The 16,663-nt window shown below is 48.9% G+C and overlaps 1 protein-coding gene across 1 annotated transcript; it reads left to right on the plus strand.

Moving 5' to 3' along the window:
* The first annotated feature begins 2,474 nt into the window (after positions 1-2,474).
* LOC109768362 (aspartic proteinase CDR1-like) lies at positions 2,475-16,444 on the plus strand. Its single transcript, XM_040396291.2, has 3 exons — positions 2,475-2,671; positions 6,372-6,420; positions 15,548-16,444. Exons 1-3 carry the CDS (start codon positions 2,475-2,477, stop codon positions 16,442-16,444), a joined length of 1,143 nt encoding a protein of 380 aa, XP_040252225.2.
* The last annotated feature ends 219 nt before the right edge of the window (positions 16,445-16,663 follow it).

A 16,663-nucleotide genomic window follows, 5' to 3' on the forward strand; every position in this document is an offset into this window, starting at 1 on the left:
TTGGAGCTGGCGTGAAGCAGACAAAGTGACTTGAAACTCAATATGGGTTCTAGAAGTACGGTCGACAAACAAAACCCAGTAAACACACCTCCCAAGTTACAAATTCTGAATAAATCCGTCGACTCTGAATTAATCCACACTAGATGCGTATAATACTGGTCATACAGTAAAGAAAAAAAATATTGTCTCAACCATCGGTTTTATATATTTTGTTTATAGTAGAGTTAAAAATGAATCTTGGGGATACATTTTCGAGGGGCTTTCTGCCTTGTGAAAAGCAAAAAAGGAAAAAAAATGTGTGTACACGATTGGCGGCATGGGGTAATCTCGAAATCACAACTTCAGTGGTACCCTCGCAAAGGTCACTCCCACCTCCTCGGATGGTGACAAATCACTCATTGCATGTAAGACCATTGTCACAACTTGGAATTTTGTCCTTTTTTGTAAATTTGTTTTTAAAACGTTTTATCTCATAAATTATGTGTCCGAATCACGAACCGTTTTCACCGTTGCATTTCTTGGGTCGGGAACTTCTAAACTAGATCTCATGTTAATTAGTTTAGACCAATTTTTTTTCTGAAATAACACGTGAACCGACAAAACTAGAAATAAAAATACAGAAACAGAAAGATTGGAAACAAAAAACTAAAATCAGAAGAAAAAAAAGACAAAAACCAAAAGAAGCGAAAAAGTAAAAACAACCGGAAGCAAAGTTGTGCTTCACACGGAAGCACATTTTGTGCTTTTTCACTTTTCAGGTACAATTGTGCTTTCACTTTCGGGAAGCACGGAAGCACAACTTAGCTTCTCACTTTACGGGAAGCATCTCGCAGAAGCACACTTGGTCTTCACCGTGAAGCACAACGATGCTTTTCACACTGTGTGCTTAATGAGAGAAAAAGTTAAGATAACCTAGGAAAAATCAAGCAAAATCCAAAAACCCAATAAGAACTCGGAAAAATAAAATGCGTGTAGAGAAAAACTGTGCACCCAACATGAGACACGGGACGACAGTTGGGCGCACCACGCGGCGCGCTGGGGCTTTCCCACATGCGTCCGATGGGATTCCCCCGAAGTGGCACCCGTTGACTAGTTACTCCCCGGTAATCCTGGCGGGCCACTAGCACTAGCACGAGAGCCGGCTGTTGCTTCGACTTAGTAGCCCAGGCCCATTCTGGAAACGAGCGCAGGCCCACTGTCTTGCACTGGCTGCTGCTTCCTCCATCTCTTCTACAATAGCCGCTCTCTGCCTTTCCTCGGCTACGTCAAACACTGGAGCTCAAGGAACTTCTATTTGAGGGGCGTGTTGTATGCCATGAGTGCCGATCGTATGCCACTTTTTTCGTTTCTTTACTAATTTTTTTTGTTTAATTTTGTCTATCTTTTATTTTTCATATGTTTTTTTTCTTATTATTTGACAAAAATGTAGTCTTGTTTAATACAACATTTAGTTTTATTTTTATTCTTTCAGTTTGTCCCTTTTATATATAGACAATGTTTTTCAAAATTCATAAATAGTTTGTACAAATTTTATGAACAATAAAGAAAATGGTGCCTACATTTTGTTAAAAATATATGAACATTTCTTTAAAGGCATGAACACATTTTGAAATCACACAAACATTATTTAGAATACAAGATCACTTTTACTTACATGAATATTTTAAAATAGATGAACACATTTTTAATCACAATAATACATTTTCAAATATGAGCCATTAAAAAATTGCACTAACATTATTAAGGGATCGAGGGAGGTGATGGCGACCGGTCGGAGCATATGATGTTGATTCGCGAGATTACTTCGCGTCTTTGGGAACATGGTGAATTCTTAGTTAAGCTTGTTAGGCGAGAACAAAACGCCGTTAGTCACTTTTTGGCAAACTTTGGTCAAATAAAGAAGCGCGTTGCGGTGTGGCTTAGATCCGGTCCGGCCGAGGTTCCGGACCTATGTAATGCAGGCATGGCTGCTGCTTAATTAATGAATTCACATTTCGCCCACAAAAAAAGGCACTCTTCCAAAGAAACAAAATCGGGCTTCCAGCCCACAATCTTGTTCAGATCCATCGCTTGCTTGATTTGGTAATCGCCGTCATGGCAGCACTCCATACCGGAGTTCACCATGGCACGGTGTGTTTAAGCACTCGCTGAAGGCGAGCGCTAATTTTTGGTTTATTTAGCATCATCGAGAAGCTCACTCATGAAAAGGCGGCGAGGGTTGGGGTGACAATGTGGGCAATTCATGAGAACATATAGCAAAGAGATTGTTTCATTAAGCGTTTCTTGGCAGTTAATTAATACCCCGCAATACCAAGCAATCAATCACTCTGGATATCTTTTAGATTGGCAAGTAATTAATTTAATCGTCATCATCGATCTTTTAGCTGGAAATCAATTAATACCCCGCGATCTCCATAGCTGCAGCACCCAGCAGATGGAGAGCAAATCCTTGGGAGTTGAGGGAGTAGGACACAATGCCCCGCGGTCTCCTGCTCGTCGGCGTCGTCCTGGCGGCACAGCTCTGTGCGTGCACTGCGCAACCGTACGTTGGCAGCCGCGGCGCCGACGGGTTTAGCGTGGAGTTCATGCACCGGGACTCCGTCGGATCGCCGTTCCACGACCCATCGCTCACCCCCCACGGCCGCGTGCTGGTGGCCGTGCGGCGGTCGACGCACTACTAGAAAAAGGGCTATAGATGGGATTGACACTAATGGCGCACCAGACAAGCGGTGCGCTGCCATTAGTATAAAAAAAAATTTAACTAGTGCGCCTGTCCAAACATACTAATGGCGCATCCAGACACAGTGCGCCATTAGTAGTTGAAACTACCAATGGCGCACCTGACCCAGGGTGCGTCATTAATATCAATTTTTTTTAACTAGTGCGCCTGTCCAAACATACTAATGGCGCATCCAGAGACAGTGCGCCATTAGTAGTTTTTTCAACTACTAATGGCGCACCTGGACCAGGGTGCGCCATTAGTATCCAAATTTTTTTTAACTAGTGCGCCTGTCCAAACATACTAATGGCGCATCCTGCCCACGGTGCGCCATTACTAGTTGTAACTAGTAATGGCGCACCTGGCCCAGGGTAAGCCATTAGTATAAAAAGTTTTTTTTAACTAGTGCGCCTGTCCAAACATACTAATGGCGCACCACCAGAAGGTGCGCCATTAGTAACCTGGATTACTAATGGCGCATCTAGAGTTGGTGCGCCATTAGTAAGTGGGCAGCAACAAGATATTTTGGACAGCCTCTCCTACCCACACTCACTTTCTCCCCACTTCATTCTCTCCACCTCCTCCTTGTCTCGGGTGCCTCCTCTTTTTCACCTCATTTCCACCATAGATTCATTCAATTTAAGTGGTTAAATTACCTTGTTTTGATAGGTAAGTAAGGGGGGAAGCTATATTTATGTTGTTCTCCCTACAACAATGTGCACATGCACTTTTTATGGCCTAGCTAGATCTATGTATGTTCGTGGTGTTGCATATGTTTGTGGTGTTGCATATGTGTTTGTGTTTGGAGGTGTACCGGTATTTGAAATGCGATAGTTGCCAATATTTTGCCGGAATGTTGATTCATTTCCGTTTCGGCGAGAATTTTGGCATTAAGCATTCTTTTTGGTCCTATTTTTAGCTAAAGTCATGCCAAATTTTTTCTTGGTTCTAAAATATCGTTTTGCTCTACCCCGCAGGCAACCATGGTCCGCATGATGACCGAAGGCATCGTGAATAGGTTTTTGAGGTCCGCGAAGGCCGAGATGCTTCAAAAGAACGAGACGGAGATAAGATGTCCGTGTCGAAGATGCAAGCTGAAGAGCCTTATTGCGGACCCGGAATCCTGGCAGGTGCGGGACCACCTGCTCTTGCGTGGTTTCATGGATGGCTATCGGTGGCAAGGTGATGAAGATGACTACGAAGTCGTCCATGGGGGCCGGGCAAGAAATGAGGAAGGGCAGCAAGACAACCACCGCGGCTCGGGCGGGCGAGAAGACGAAGAATCCCCAGGAGATGATCACGACGGTGATGCTGTACACAGTCATCATGTAGAAGATGCAGGACATGATGATGAGGAAGATGCTGGAGCAGACGACGGGCATGATCATGAAGATGATGATGCCGGCGGAGCAGACGACGCTCGACCATCGATGGGCTGGGTGCAGGACCCTCATATTCAAGAGCTGCTTCTCAAGCAGACGGATAACGCAAGAGCTGCCGCCCGAGAGAAAGCCAAGATGGATCAACTTGAGTTAGACGCGGTTACTCCATTGTATGAAGGATGCAGGCCCGAGGATACCCGCCTGAAAGTAACGCTCATGGCTCTGGAGATGAAGGTAAAACACAAAATGACCGACGCATGCTTCGACGAGAACATGTCATTCTGGCACGAACGTCTTCCCAAGGGGAACAAGTGCCCGACCAGTTTGGAGGAGGCGAAGAAAATCGTGTGTCCTCTGGATTTACCGCACGTGAAATACCATGTGTGCATGAACAATTGCATCATTTATCGGGACGAGCACGCGGAGTCTACCATATGTCTGGTGTGCGGCGTCACTCGATACAAGAAGAGGAAGAAAGCTCCTCGAAAAGTGGTGTGGTACTTTCCGATCACTCCTCGTCTGCAGCGGTATTTCGCGGACCCTAAGGTAGCAAAGCTCCTGCGTTGGCACGCGGATAGGGAGGAGAAGAAGCGAGAAGATGACGCAAATGATCCGGAGATAGATAAAAAGACAAGATGCTGAGTCACCCTAAGGATGCGAGCCAGTGGCAAGCGTTGAACTTCGAAGACCTAGAATTTGGGAACGATCCAAGGAACATCGTGCTGGGCGCGAGCACCGATGGAGTCAATCCGTTTGGCAGCCAGAGAAGCACACATAGCACCTGGCCTGTGTTTGTGTGGATGTACAACCTTCCCCCCTGGTTGTGCATGAAGAGGAAGTACATTCACATGAGTATGCTAATCGAAGGACCGAAACAACCAGGGAACGACATCAATCTATATCTGGGGCTGCTGAAAGAGGAGCTAGACACGATGTGGAAAACGCCAGCCAATACGTGGGACGCCGCAGAGAAAGAATATTTCCCTATGAGAGCCGCGCTGCTCACGACGGTGCACGACTATCTCGGTTACGGATATCTCGCAGGGCAGGTGGTCCACGGATTTTCTGGATGCGTCAGGTGCATGGATGACACAACGTATCGCCAGCTAGATAGAGATCCCGGGTCTTCGAAAACCGTGTTCATGGGACATCGAAGGTGGCTTCGCGACGATGACCCGTGGAGAAAACGCAAGGATCTATTCGATGGTGAAACCGAACCCCGAGGACGCCCGCGTACGAGGAGCGGCGAGGAAATAGACGAGTTGTTGAAAAATTGGAAAGACTGCCCACTGCCGGGAAAGAAGCAAAAGGCGCCAGAGCCGGGAAAGAAGCGAAAGGCGCCAGAGCCGCTGCTGAAGGTATGGAAAACGAGGTCTGTTTTCTGGGACTTGCCGTACTGGAAGATCCACCGTGTGCCTCACAGCCTTGATGTCATGCATATCACGAAGAACGTGTGCGAGAGTCTGCTTGGTACCCTGCTCAACATGCCAGAGAGGACCAAAGATGGGCCGAAAGCAAGGGCAGACTTGAAATCAATGGGCATCAGGCAGGAGCTTCACGCTATATATGATGATGATGATGAGGCGAAGCAGGACACGGAAAGTCGTCGCAAAGGCAAAAAGGCCAAGAAGACTGGAAATGACTACCCTCCCGCGTGCTTCACTCTAAGTCAGGAGGAGATCGAGCAGTTTTTCACCTGCCTCGTAGGAGTAAAACTTCCTTACGGTTACGCGGGGAAGATAAGCAGATACCTAGACCTAGCGAAGCTGAAGTTCAGCGGGATGAAGTCTCACGACTGTCACGTGCTGATGACGCAGATACTTCCAGTTGCAATCCGTGGGATCATGGACGCGCACGTCCGTGAAACGCTATTTGGCCTATGCAACTTTTTCGACGTCATCTCTCGGAAGTCTGTTGGCGTGAGGCAACTCAGAAGGCTACAGGAAGAGATCGTGGTGATACTATGCGAGCTTGAGATGTACTTCCCGCCCGCATTCTTCGACGTTATGGTGCATCTGCTGGTCCATATCATGGACGATATCATCCAACTCGGGCCGACGTTCCTGCACAGCATGATGCCGTTCGAAAGGATGAATGGTGTCATCAAAGGATACGTTCGCAACATGTCACGTCCAGAGGGAAGCATAGCCAGGGGCTTTCTGACCGAAGAGTGCATCTCCTACTGCACGAATTATCTAGGCATCGAGAACCCCGTTGGTCTGCCCGTCAACAGGCACCTCGGCAGGCTCGCTGGATGGGGTCACCGTGAGGGTCGCCGCGAAATGCATGTCGACTTCGAGGGTCGACTCGCCGACTTTGAAAGAGCAAACCTAGTCGCACTACAACACATAGACGTGGTCGATCCTTGGGTGGTAGAGCACAAAACCTTTATTAAGAAGACGTACAATGACCGAGGCCAACAGAGGACGGACGGAGATATACTCAAAGAGCACAACTCATGTTTCACGCGTTGGTTCAAGCAGAAGCTTCTGTCGTACCCTTTACATGAGGATTCTTCCGCGGAAGAACAACTCATATTCGCCTTGTCACAGGGCGCCGAGCACAACCTGATGACCTATGAGGCGTACGATATCAACGGCTACACATTCTACACCGAGGCCAAGGACATGAAGAGCGATGGTTATCAGAACTCCGGGGTAACGATGGAATCCTACACCGGTAACGACAAGGACAGATACTACGGAAGGATCGAGGAGATCTGGGAGCTGAGCTACGCTGGAGAGAAAGTCCCGATGTTCCGTGTCAGATGGGCCAAGAGCGTCCTAAAAGAAGACCGGTATTTCACCACCATGGTTATACCCGAAACCAAATCCAAGACCGCAGGCGCAAACGTCACCGCAAAAAATGAGCCATGGGTACTGGCTTCCCAAGTGGACCAATGCTTCTTCATTACCGACCCGTCAAAGCCCAGTCGTGTTGTCGTGAGGAGAGGCAAAAGGAAGATCATCGGAATGGATGGAGTAGCCAATGAGCAAGACTTCGACAAGTACGGCGACCCGAGAATCGAACATGACGACGATGATGAAGTACCAGCATACACCACAAGAAGAAGCAGGACCACCCTACCTAAAGGACGTCCGTTCCACAAAAGAACTCCATTTGCGAAAAAGAAGGGCAAGAAGATTGTGAACAGATAGCTAGCTAAGAGATCGATTGTATTTAAATCGTAGCCTTCATTTCTCGATTGTATTTCATGGGCACTTTTTGAACTATCATGAATATTTTTAAATTTCATGGACACTCGATCTCGATCCCCCTCCATCTCGATCGCTATCCCACCTCGCCAGATCCGGTCCCCCTCGCCGCCGAGCACCCCCCGGTCCACCGGCCCCCCGCACCCCGCGCACCCTCCCCCGCTCCACCGGCATTACTGTTTGATGATATTTTTAAAAAAAATATTACTGTCTTATAAAAAAATATTACTGTTATGATTTAAACAAGTTTGAACATATTTAAACACAAATAAATATGAAACAGCATTTTAAATGCATAAAAAAATTGTGGAGCCTGGGAATCGAACCCAGGACCTCCTAGTGTGAGAACTAGCTGCTGACCAGTCGAGCTAGTAGAGAGAACTTGGTGTGGACCAGGTCAGGTGGAAGATAACCTGTTGGCTCGAGCAGAAATAAAAAAACAATACTAATGGCGCACCAGGGTGAGGTGCGCCATTAGTATGGATGTACTTATGGCGCACCGAGGGGTGGTGCGCCATTAGTATTGTGCCCTCGCCTATCCCCGGCCCAAACCTATCCCCTCTCTCTCCCTCGCCCTCGCCCTCGATCCCCTTCCCCTCTCCTCTCCGGACGCCGCTGCCCCGCCGCCTCGACGCCGCCCCGTCGTCCTCGTCTCCGCCCCGACGCCCCGACGCCGCTGCCCCTTCCCCTCTCCTCTCCCGACGCCGCTGCCCCGACCTCCTCCTCGCCCCTCGACGTCGTCCGCGCCACCGCCGCCCCGTCGTCCTCGTCCTCGCCCTCCTCCTCGTCCGCGCCACCGCTGCGCCGCTCCGACCTCCTCCTTGTCCCCTCCGGCCTCCTCCGCCTCCTCAGGTACTGCCCCACCTCTCCCTCCCCCTCCGGCCTCCTCCTTCCTCTCCCTCCACCACATTTGCAGGCAGCTACTGAGAGTTAGGTTTAAAGTTGTTGAATGCTATTGTTTTCATTACTTATCTCTATATAAATAGAGATTATTGATGGTGCTTTAAAAAACTCTAAGCATTTTGATTGATCACAAACTAAAAAAATAGACGATTATATATGTGAACCTCATGTATTGGGAATGTCGCAAATAGCAAGTTATACATTTTCAAGGCAATTTTATTTCCAACCAAACGGCATGCACACTGGTTGGCTCATTTACCCTGGAGATGAATTCATCCAGATCATCTTGTAGACCATCCATCACTTTGTTTTGCCTACAGTTCCAGTATGTACAAGTACAACATGACACTGTTTTCTTTGCTTGAAACCATCCATCACTTCACTCAGCGGGATGAACATGCACATAGCAGAAGTAAAAGTCAAGTTGGGAGTTGTATATTTTAGACCAAAAAGGATCTTTATTTATTTTCTTAAAAGGTTCCTTTATAGTTTATTTTTTTTTGTCAGTAAGAGTAAGTAGGAAGACAAGATTATGGTGGAAGTTCTTTTTCTCTCTTTCTCTGTTCTTGTGGACTGCAGGAGTGATAAAATGGTTTCTTTTGTTTTAAGCACTAAAATATTACTTGAGCACACGAGCGATAATATTTTCATTTAGTTGATAAATCATCAAACTGTTTTCTTTGCTGGAAACCATGTGTGCAATGTAGGCCAGTTTTACAACATGAGCAATAGCATCAGCAAGGAAAGTAATATGTAATTACAGAGAGCTAAACCCATATATGTCCTCTCAAAATCTATATTCCAATGAACTGTCATTGTCTTACTATCCTTCCTGTAGTATTTATAATTATTTTGAAGGAAAGCTTCACTCAACAGTTGAGAAACTTGCATGTTCCATTTAAGAGAAAATTTGAGACATGGTTTTCTATGCATTGATCTATCAATGATGTTGACAGCAAGGAATAGTGTTTCACCCAGTAGCTCAAGCTTATAGTGCACCTACATTGGACAATGAAACATTGGGGTTCCTAAGAACTTTCCATTCCGGAGCATACTAAGTTAAGACTAATTTGCACAAGCAGTATCACTAAACTATCACTTTAGAACCAGAGCATGCCTTGTGCACCCAATTTTATCTTTCCCAACGAGATGTTTCTCATTACCAACTATCATGTGAAATTTGAAAAGTTACACTATACTGCAGTCAAATATTCAGCAAACGAGTCCATCAAACAAAGATCCTCTAGTAGAAGAAACTCTTCTTTTTCTATCAGTACTAAGCTACTGTTCATGTAAGTAAAACCAGCATACTACTGTTCAGTTGTGTAATTGCATATGTATCGAAGCACTAGGGGGTAAACCAAGAAGGTAGATAGCACAAAATTCTTCACTAGGACAGTGACAACAGTGACTTTCTGTTATCCCTACTGTTCCCTTGGTAAAACGTATAGGATGTACTTCTCACGATCAGGACTGCAGCTAAGATGAACATGCAATCTCTCTTTTCTTTTAATTTTCAGAACATTTACAGTCTTGCTCACTACTCTGATTCTTCTTTATCAGTGGATGCAAAGTCAAAAACAAGAGCTTTTAGGACTTCATGTTTTGAAACCAGTTAAATCATATAGTTTCTGTTATTTTTTCTCATGCTCCTGTTCTCTGAACATATTAGCTGGAAGCATCACATAGTTTGTTAGCTTTTTACAGACAAGTGTGCTTTGATTTTTGTTTAAGATTGCAGCTATCTTCATGTTGTTTGTTCCATAAATATTCTTATATACCATCAAAATAACTTCTGTTAATTATGTTCAGTACTGATGAATTTTTCATTGACTATTTTGAACACTGTCATTCTCAAGTTAAGTTTGTACTCTGTAACCAAGTCCATAAGAAAAATATATCAAGACCTACAACGCCAAATTAGTTTCATTACACTGAAAACTAAGTTTCTGATTTATTTTGTTATAGAAGTGTATTTAGTTAGTTACTTACTCCTGATAGCTAATATTTTCAGTCATTACAAATATGATACTACTTGGAGATGATACTGCTTGGAGATGATACTTCTTGGTGTATTTTCCATGTTGTGATGGAGGCCTTTTTTGCCTTGTCCACCCGAGAGGCCCTTGAGTTTGCCGGAATGTCGATTAACTTCCGTTCCGGCAAATTCGGGTACTCCATATGTCCTATTTTCAGCAAAGGTCATGCTGAAATTTTCCGTGAATTTTAGCATGACTTTGCTAAAAATAGGACATATGGGGTACTTGTGACTAATGCATGGGCCGGGGTATCTTAGTAGTTAATTAAGTAGGATCAAGTGCCCCGGCGTACTTGTGACTAATGCATGGCTTTTAGGGTGCCTCGGTGTCGATAAAAACCGAAATGATGAAAGCTTAGGCTTTTAGGGTGCCTCGGCGTTGAAAAACCCTCAATGATAAAAGCTTAGCTTTTAGGATGCCTCGGTGTCGACAAACCCTAAATGATGAGACCATGATCTTGTTCCTTGACAATAACCAACTTTTTGACCAAACTTTGTTCCTATTTAGAGAGAAACATGGCCAACAACGATGAGGCCGGGGGTTCGAGCGTCAAGCCATTCTGGATGCTGTCCCAGGAGATGGAGGAACAACCTCACTTGTATGAGGACGCCGCCTTCCCCACCGATTCTGAGACCACTGATGGTACCGCCGAGGATGACCCCAATGATGCCACCACTGATGGTGCCGCCGAGGATGCCACCACTGATGGTGCCGCCGAGGATGCCACCACTGATGGTGCCGCCGAGGATGCCACCACTGATGATGGCGGCGCACGCACAGATGGCAGCCAACTGAAGAGGCAACGGAAGGACCGGCGCCCGACCGTGCTCCGCACCCTCAAGGAGGAAGTTACTCAAGTGGACTCCGACGGGAATCCAACGGCGCCCGAACGAATAGTCAAGGGGTACTCGCTTCAGCTCGGGTGCATTCTCCGGAGCACCGTCTCGATCAACACCGAGAACCTGAGGCATCCTGACCGAGGGAATTTGCGCAACCTCCTCTTCACGAAGCTGCACGAACGATACAAGTTCCCCGCTGAATTTGAAAACACAAGCCTCAAAGGGAATAAAGTGAACAATGCTGCCCTCACGAAGATGAGCAAGGCCCTGTCTACTTGGAAAAGCAATGTGAAGAGAATGATCGAGAAAGGTGAGAGTTATGAGAAGATCAAGGAGAAAAATCCTTCGATCACCGAAGATGACTACAACGACTTCAAGATCAATTGCTCGAGCACCGCAAACTCCGAATCAAGTAAGTGGGGGAAAGAAATGCGGGAGCTGAACTTAGGGGAACACACACTCGGTCCCGGTGGTTACAGAGTGGCGGAGCCTATATGGGACAAGGAGGAGGCGGACCGTGCCGAGCAAGGCCTACCGCCCCTCTTCGATAAATACGGTGACAAGCAGACCAGGAACTTTGTCAGGGCCCGGTACAAGAAGGACCCGAAAACAAACGAGCTTACCACGGATCCGAAGACCAGGGCGCTTGAGCTTGTTCTGGTAAGGAATACACCCCCTCGTAATTAGCTCCATATGGTTGCATTCTAATTAATGAAGCCAAATTTCTAAATGTTCACATTCCTTCCGCAGGCGACTGAAAGCAGTAGCGCGGGGTCGACTAAGAGCAACCCTTGGGACACCACTCTAAATAGGGCGTTGAATGTAATGAAGAACAAGGATAAGCTCAGTAAGCCGACGTCAGCTGGTCGTGTGGCCGGCAAAGGCTTGTCGACAAAATGGTCGTCATACTATGACACTGCTGGGCGTAAGGAGAAAAAGACCAGCTCGGAAAGCCAGGCGCGCGAGGTTCAAGAACTCAGGGCACAGGTGGCGCGGATTCCAGAGATTGTCCAAGAGCAAGTGCAACAACAACTCGGAGCGACGATCACCGCCATTGTGCCTACCTTGATCCAGGGGATTAGTGCGTGGATTGCAGGCGGCCAACAGGGGCCGCCCCCGATTCCTAGCTTCACGGCCAGCAACTCGCTGAACGCGATGGCGGGGCCATTGGTGTCTCCGGCGGAGGCGGCATTGGTGGCTCCGACGCCGGCACGGGAGCTTAATGCACCCGGGTGTACGCCGGCCGGCACCTCTGCAGCAAGCGGCCCCTCCGTTAACTGCACGCCCGCCGTTGGCGGTGCCTCGACATTAGCCGAGCTCGACGCCATCATCACGGTAACTAATTAAGCCTCTCTCGGCCGAGGACTTCATCTCCTTGCCTTTGACTGGGCATCCCTAACGCCCTACATGTTTTCGCAGGGCGCCGCCGACGTTCCGTGCACTCTCCTGCACTTCGTGAACAACGAGTTGGTCGATGTCGCCAAGGGCAAAATCGTTCAACCGGGCAACCCCTTGTTCCACGGTACCCAGATGCCACCCAACTTGTTTAGGGTTCAACTGGTTCGGGTGCTGCCAGGCTGCGACGAGGTGTTACCTCCGATTCGACCCATGGGGGCCGACGATGATGACGTGATGAACCTCAGCGCCTGCCTGAGCTGGCCCCTGCTTTGGCCGAAGAGCCAGATTCGTTTGGGGGTGGGGGACACCACCCCAAAGACAACACCGCCAGTCGTGCCGGCGCCAAGTCGGCCCCATGGCAAGACCGCCGCAACGGTGCCGGACATCCCTATGCCACTGGATCCAAACATGCATATGGCACAGGATCAGAACGACGACGACGACGATACATTTGCCAACGTCGATCAGTACTTTGCCGATCATGGGGACGGTGGCGACTTCATGGGGCCTCCTTCTCAAGAACCCAACCCAACAAAAGACGTGTGCGATCTAGCTGGTACCGCGGAGAAGCCAAGTTGCAACAGGCGTCGTCTGCAGTTCAGCTCTCAGGAGACGCCTCCAGCTGCCAACTTCACCGAGCCTCAGATAGGCGAGGTGCCAAATATGATCAGCCCCAACACACTCAAGAAGGCGGTCTGTGAGCAGAACTCGGTCCCATTACAGGAGATCAAGAAGAAGGCACGCAAAAGAAAGACAACAAGGGTGCGGGCCAGCCGGCACCGAGTACGATCCGTGCTCAGGATGGGCCACCTTCAACTGCGGATATCTCGAGGAGGGTGCATGTGGCGGGTAGGCCGATGCTACCGAGAAATATGCTCGATGCTGCAACCGGTGCTATGCGGAGTCTGCATGACAGTGTGCTTTCTTTGGAGAAGCGGCGTCTCCGAGAGAAGGATGTGGCATACCCGGTTTTCGCGGCCAAGGTGCCAGAGGGCAAGGGCTTTGTGGATAACTCCATCGGGGGTACGATCGTCCTGCGGTTTGATGACATCCATGCTATGTTGAACCTTCATCCGCTGCACTACACCTTCGTTCGGCTATTTTCGCTGAGTATGGAGATGCGGATCATTCGCGACAAGACCCCAGACATCGTGATAGTCGACCCCTTCTACATGCGTGCCAAGATCTTGGGCAGCGCTGAGGACCGGCAAGTCGCGAGTTCTTACCTCGAAGGCGTCATTCTGGCAAACCAAGATAAGGACAACTTCCTCGTGCCTTACTTTCCCGAGTAAGTCCTCCCCTCAACCGCCCCGTAACATATGAATTCTTAGATTTCGATCGTTTTTCTTTTAACATTCCGTGTTTTCTGCAGTGACACACATTGCACGCTCATCCTCCTAAGCCCCAAATATTCCATGGCCACGTATTTCGACCCGGACCGTCAGTCGAACGTAGACTACACAAATGTCAAGAAGGTTCTTGATGATGTTCTCCCCGGCTACGTCAAATCTGGAGGCACCTTCACCAGGCCTATTCGTAAGTACGGCAAGCACGTGTTCTCCCACAACACGACGTTTTGCTGCGTCAAGCAGCCGCCTGGCGGTCAGAAGGATGCCTACTACGCCATCTATCACATGCGGGCGATCGTGCGGGACCATAATCACCTTCTCCTACCAAATAATCTCAAAGATTGGGCCGCAAGCTTGGGGGCAATCCAGGACGCGGACATCAGACAAGAATTCTTTCGCATCCAGTCGGAGTTTGCGGAAATCATCCATCAAGATGTCCTTCGTACCTCGGGGCAGTTCTACCTCATAAATCAACCGTCCAACAGTGACATCGACACAATCCTACAAATGCAGGCTGACAACGCCCGTTGTTTCATGACTCCCACGATAGACGGCGGCTTCATCCACGCTCCGGTCCCTTGAGTCGAGTCGAAAGCAGTGATGCTGTGTCTAGTTCTGAAACATCGATTGGCTCATGTTGTAATTAAACTTTAATGAACTTGTAGTATGTCTCTTTGGTTTCGAGAGTCGTTCAACTTAGATGTAATCGATGCTATTAATGTCTTGCTTTTCTCTTCCGATCGTTCTGTTGCATACTTATATATTGCTTATGTATTGTCTGTGAATTGGTACTAACGTTTCGTTTGGCTACTGCATAGCGATGCCGTGGTATGTCGTGTACAAGGGTAAGGTTCCCGGAGTCTACGACGACTGGGAGGAGTGTCGGAGACAGGTTCACCGATTCAGCGGTAACAGTTACAAAGGGTACGCCACTAGGGCCGAGGCCGAATCTAGATACGACCGCTATCTAGCGGGAGAGGGGAGGGAGCGTTGGAGGAACCGGATGAAGACGAGTTTCATCGTGATGATGCTCATCGTGATGACCGCAGCTCTCTTCTATGTGATGGTAGTTTAGATGATCGATATCGACTTGTAATGTGAAGACAAACTCGCGGTCTCGAGACTTGTAATATAATGTTCTATCTTTGTTCGGTCTTTTCAATTCGGAGACTAATATGATGAATTGTATTCGGAGACTAAAATGATGAATTGTATAATCTTCTATTGTATTCGATGAATCTGTTGTTGATGTGTGCTGTCTATATTTTGTCCAATTATACATTTTGTAACCTGTGCAAAAAACAGAAAATAAAAAAAATAAAAAAAACCTAATATTCATACTAATGGCGCATCACATCATAGTGCGCCATTAGTATGCCAGAGCATACTAATGGCGCATCACTAAACAGTGCGCCATTAGTATGCCGAAGTTACTAATGGCGCATCCCGTTGGTGTGCGCCATTAGTATGCCAAAGCACCTGGGTATAGATGGCACCCAGGGAGGTATACTAATGGCGCACTGTTGTATATACTAATGGCGCATCTGGGGTGCGCCATTAGTAAAATACTGGTGCGCCATTAGTAAAATATACTAATGGCGTGCTACTAATGGCGCACCACTAATGCGCCATTGATGGCCAAATTAGGTGCGCCATTAGTAGGCCTTTTCCTAGTAGTGACGGCTCGCGCCCGCGCCATCGACGACGGCACCGTGTCCGAGGCCATCCACAGGTCGTTCGAGTACCTGATGGCCGTGGGCATCGGCACTCCACCCACACGGATGCTCGCCATCGCCGACACCAGCAGCGACCTCGTCTGGTTCAACTGCAGGAACGGCACCGGCGCCGCCCCTGTCCGTCCTCCGAGCGTCGTCGTGTTCGACCCAGACAACTCGACGACGTTCGGCCTCGTGGGCTGCAAGTCCCGCGCATGCCGCGCGATCCCCGACGGCATCACGTGTACCCTCGCCTCCAACTGCAAGTACATCTACTCCTACGGCAACAGCTCCAGGACGAGCGGCCTCATCTCCACCGAGACCTTCACCTTCGCCCACGTCCCCGGCACCGCCCGCGGCCATCGGGGCCGGAGGAAGCGCGTGGCCACCGTGAACTTCGGCTGCTCCACGGCCACGGCCGGCACGTTCCAAGCGGACGGCGTCGTGGGCCTCGGAGGCGGCGCCCTCTCCCTCGTCACGCAGCTCAGCGCCCACAAATCGCTCGGCGGTCGGAGGTTCTCCTACTGCCTGGTGCCCTACTCCGTGAACGCCTCCTCCGCGCTCAACTTCGGCGCCCTCGCCACAGTGAAGGACCCAGGCGCGGTGACGACGCCGCTGATCCCATCCCTAGTGGACACGTACTACACCGTCGACCTCCAATCCGTAAAGATCGGGAACGCGACCTTCGCGGCGCCGCACGGGCACCACCACGTCATCGTCGACTCCGGCACCACGCTGACGTTCCTCGCCAAGGCGCTGCTGGACCCAATGGTAAAGGAGCTGAGCCGGTGGATCAAGCTCCCCCGGGCGCCGTCACCTGACAAGCTCCTGACGCGGAGTACATGGCAGCCTCGAAGTCACAGACCGGATACGTGTATATATTGAATGGAGGAGCAGTAAGCTGGTGCAGTTGCAAGCAAAGCGTCGTGGCGGGATCTACATGTGAAGCGGAGTACATGGCAGCCTCGGAGGCAGCACAGGAAGCAGTCTGGATGAAGGAGTTCATTACCGACCTAGGGGTGATTCCCAATGCGTCGGGCCCAATGACTCTCTTATGTGACAACACTGGAGCTATTGCCCTTGCGAAGGAGCCCAGGTTTCACA

The sequence above is a fragment of the Aegilops tauschii genome, chromosome 7 (assembly GCF_002575655.3).
Source record: "Aegilops tauschii subsp. strangulata cultivar AL8/78 chromosome 7, Aet v6.0, whole genome shotgun sequence".
NCBI classification, from domain to species: Eukaryota; Viridiplantae; Streptophyta; class Magnoliopsida; order Poales; family Poaceae; genus Aegilops; species Aegilops tauschii.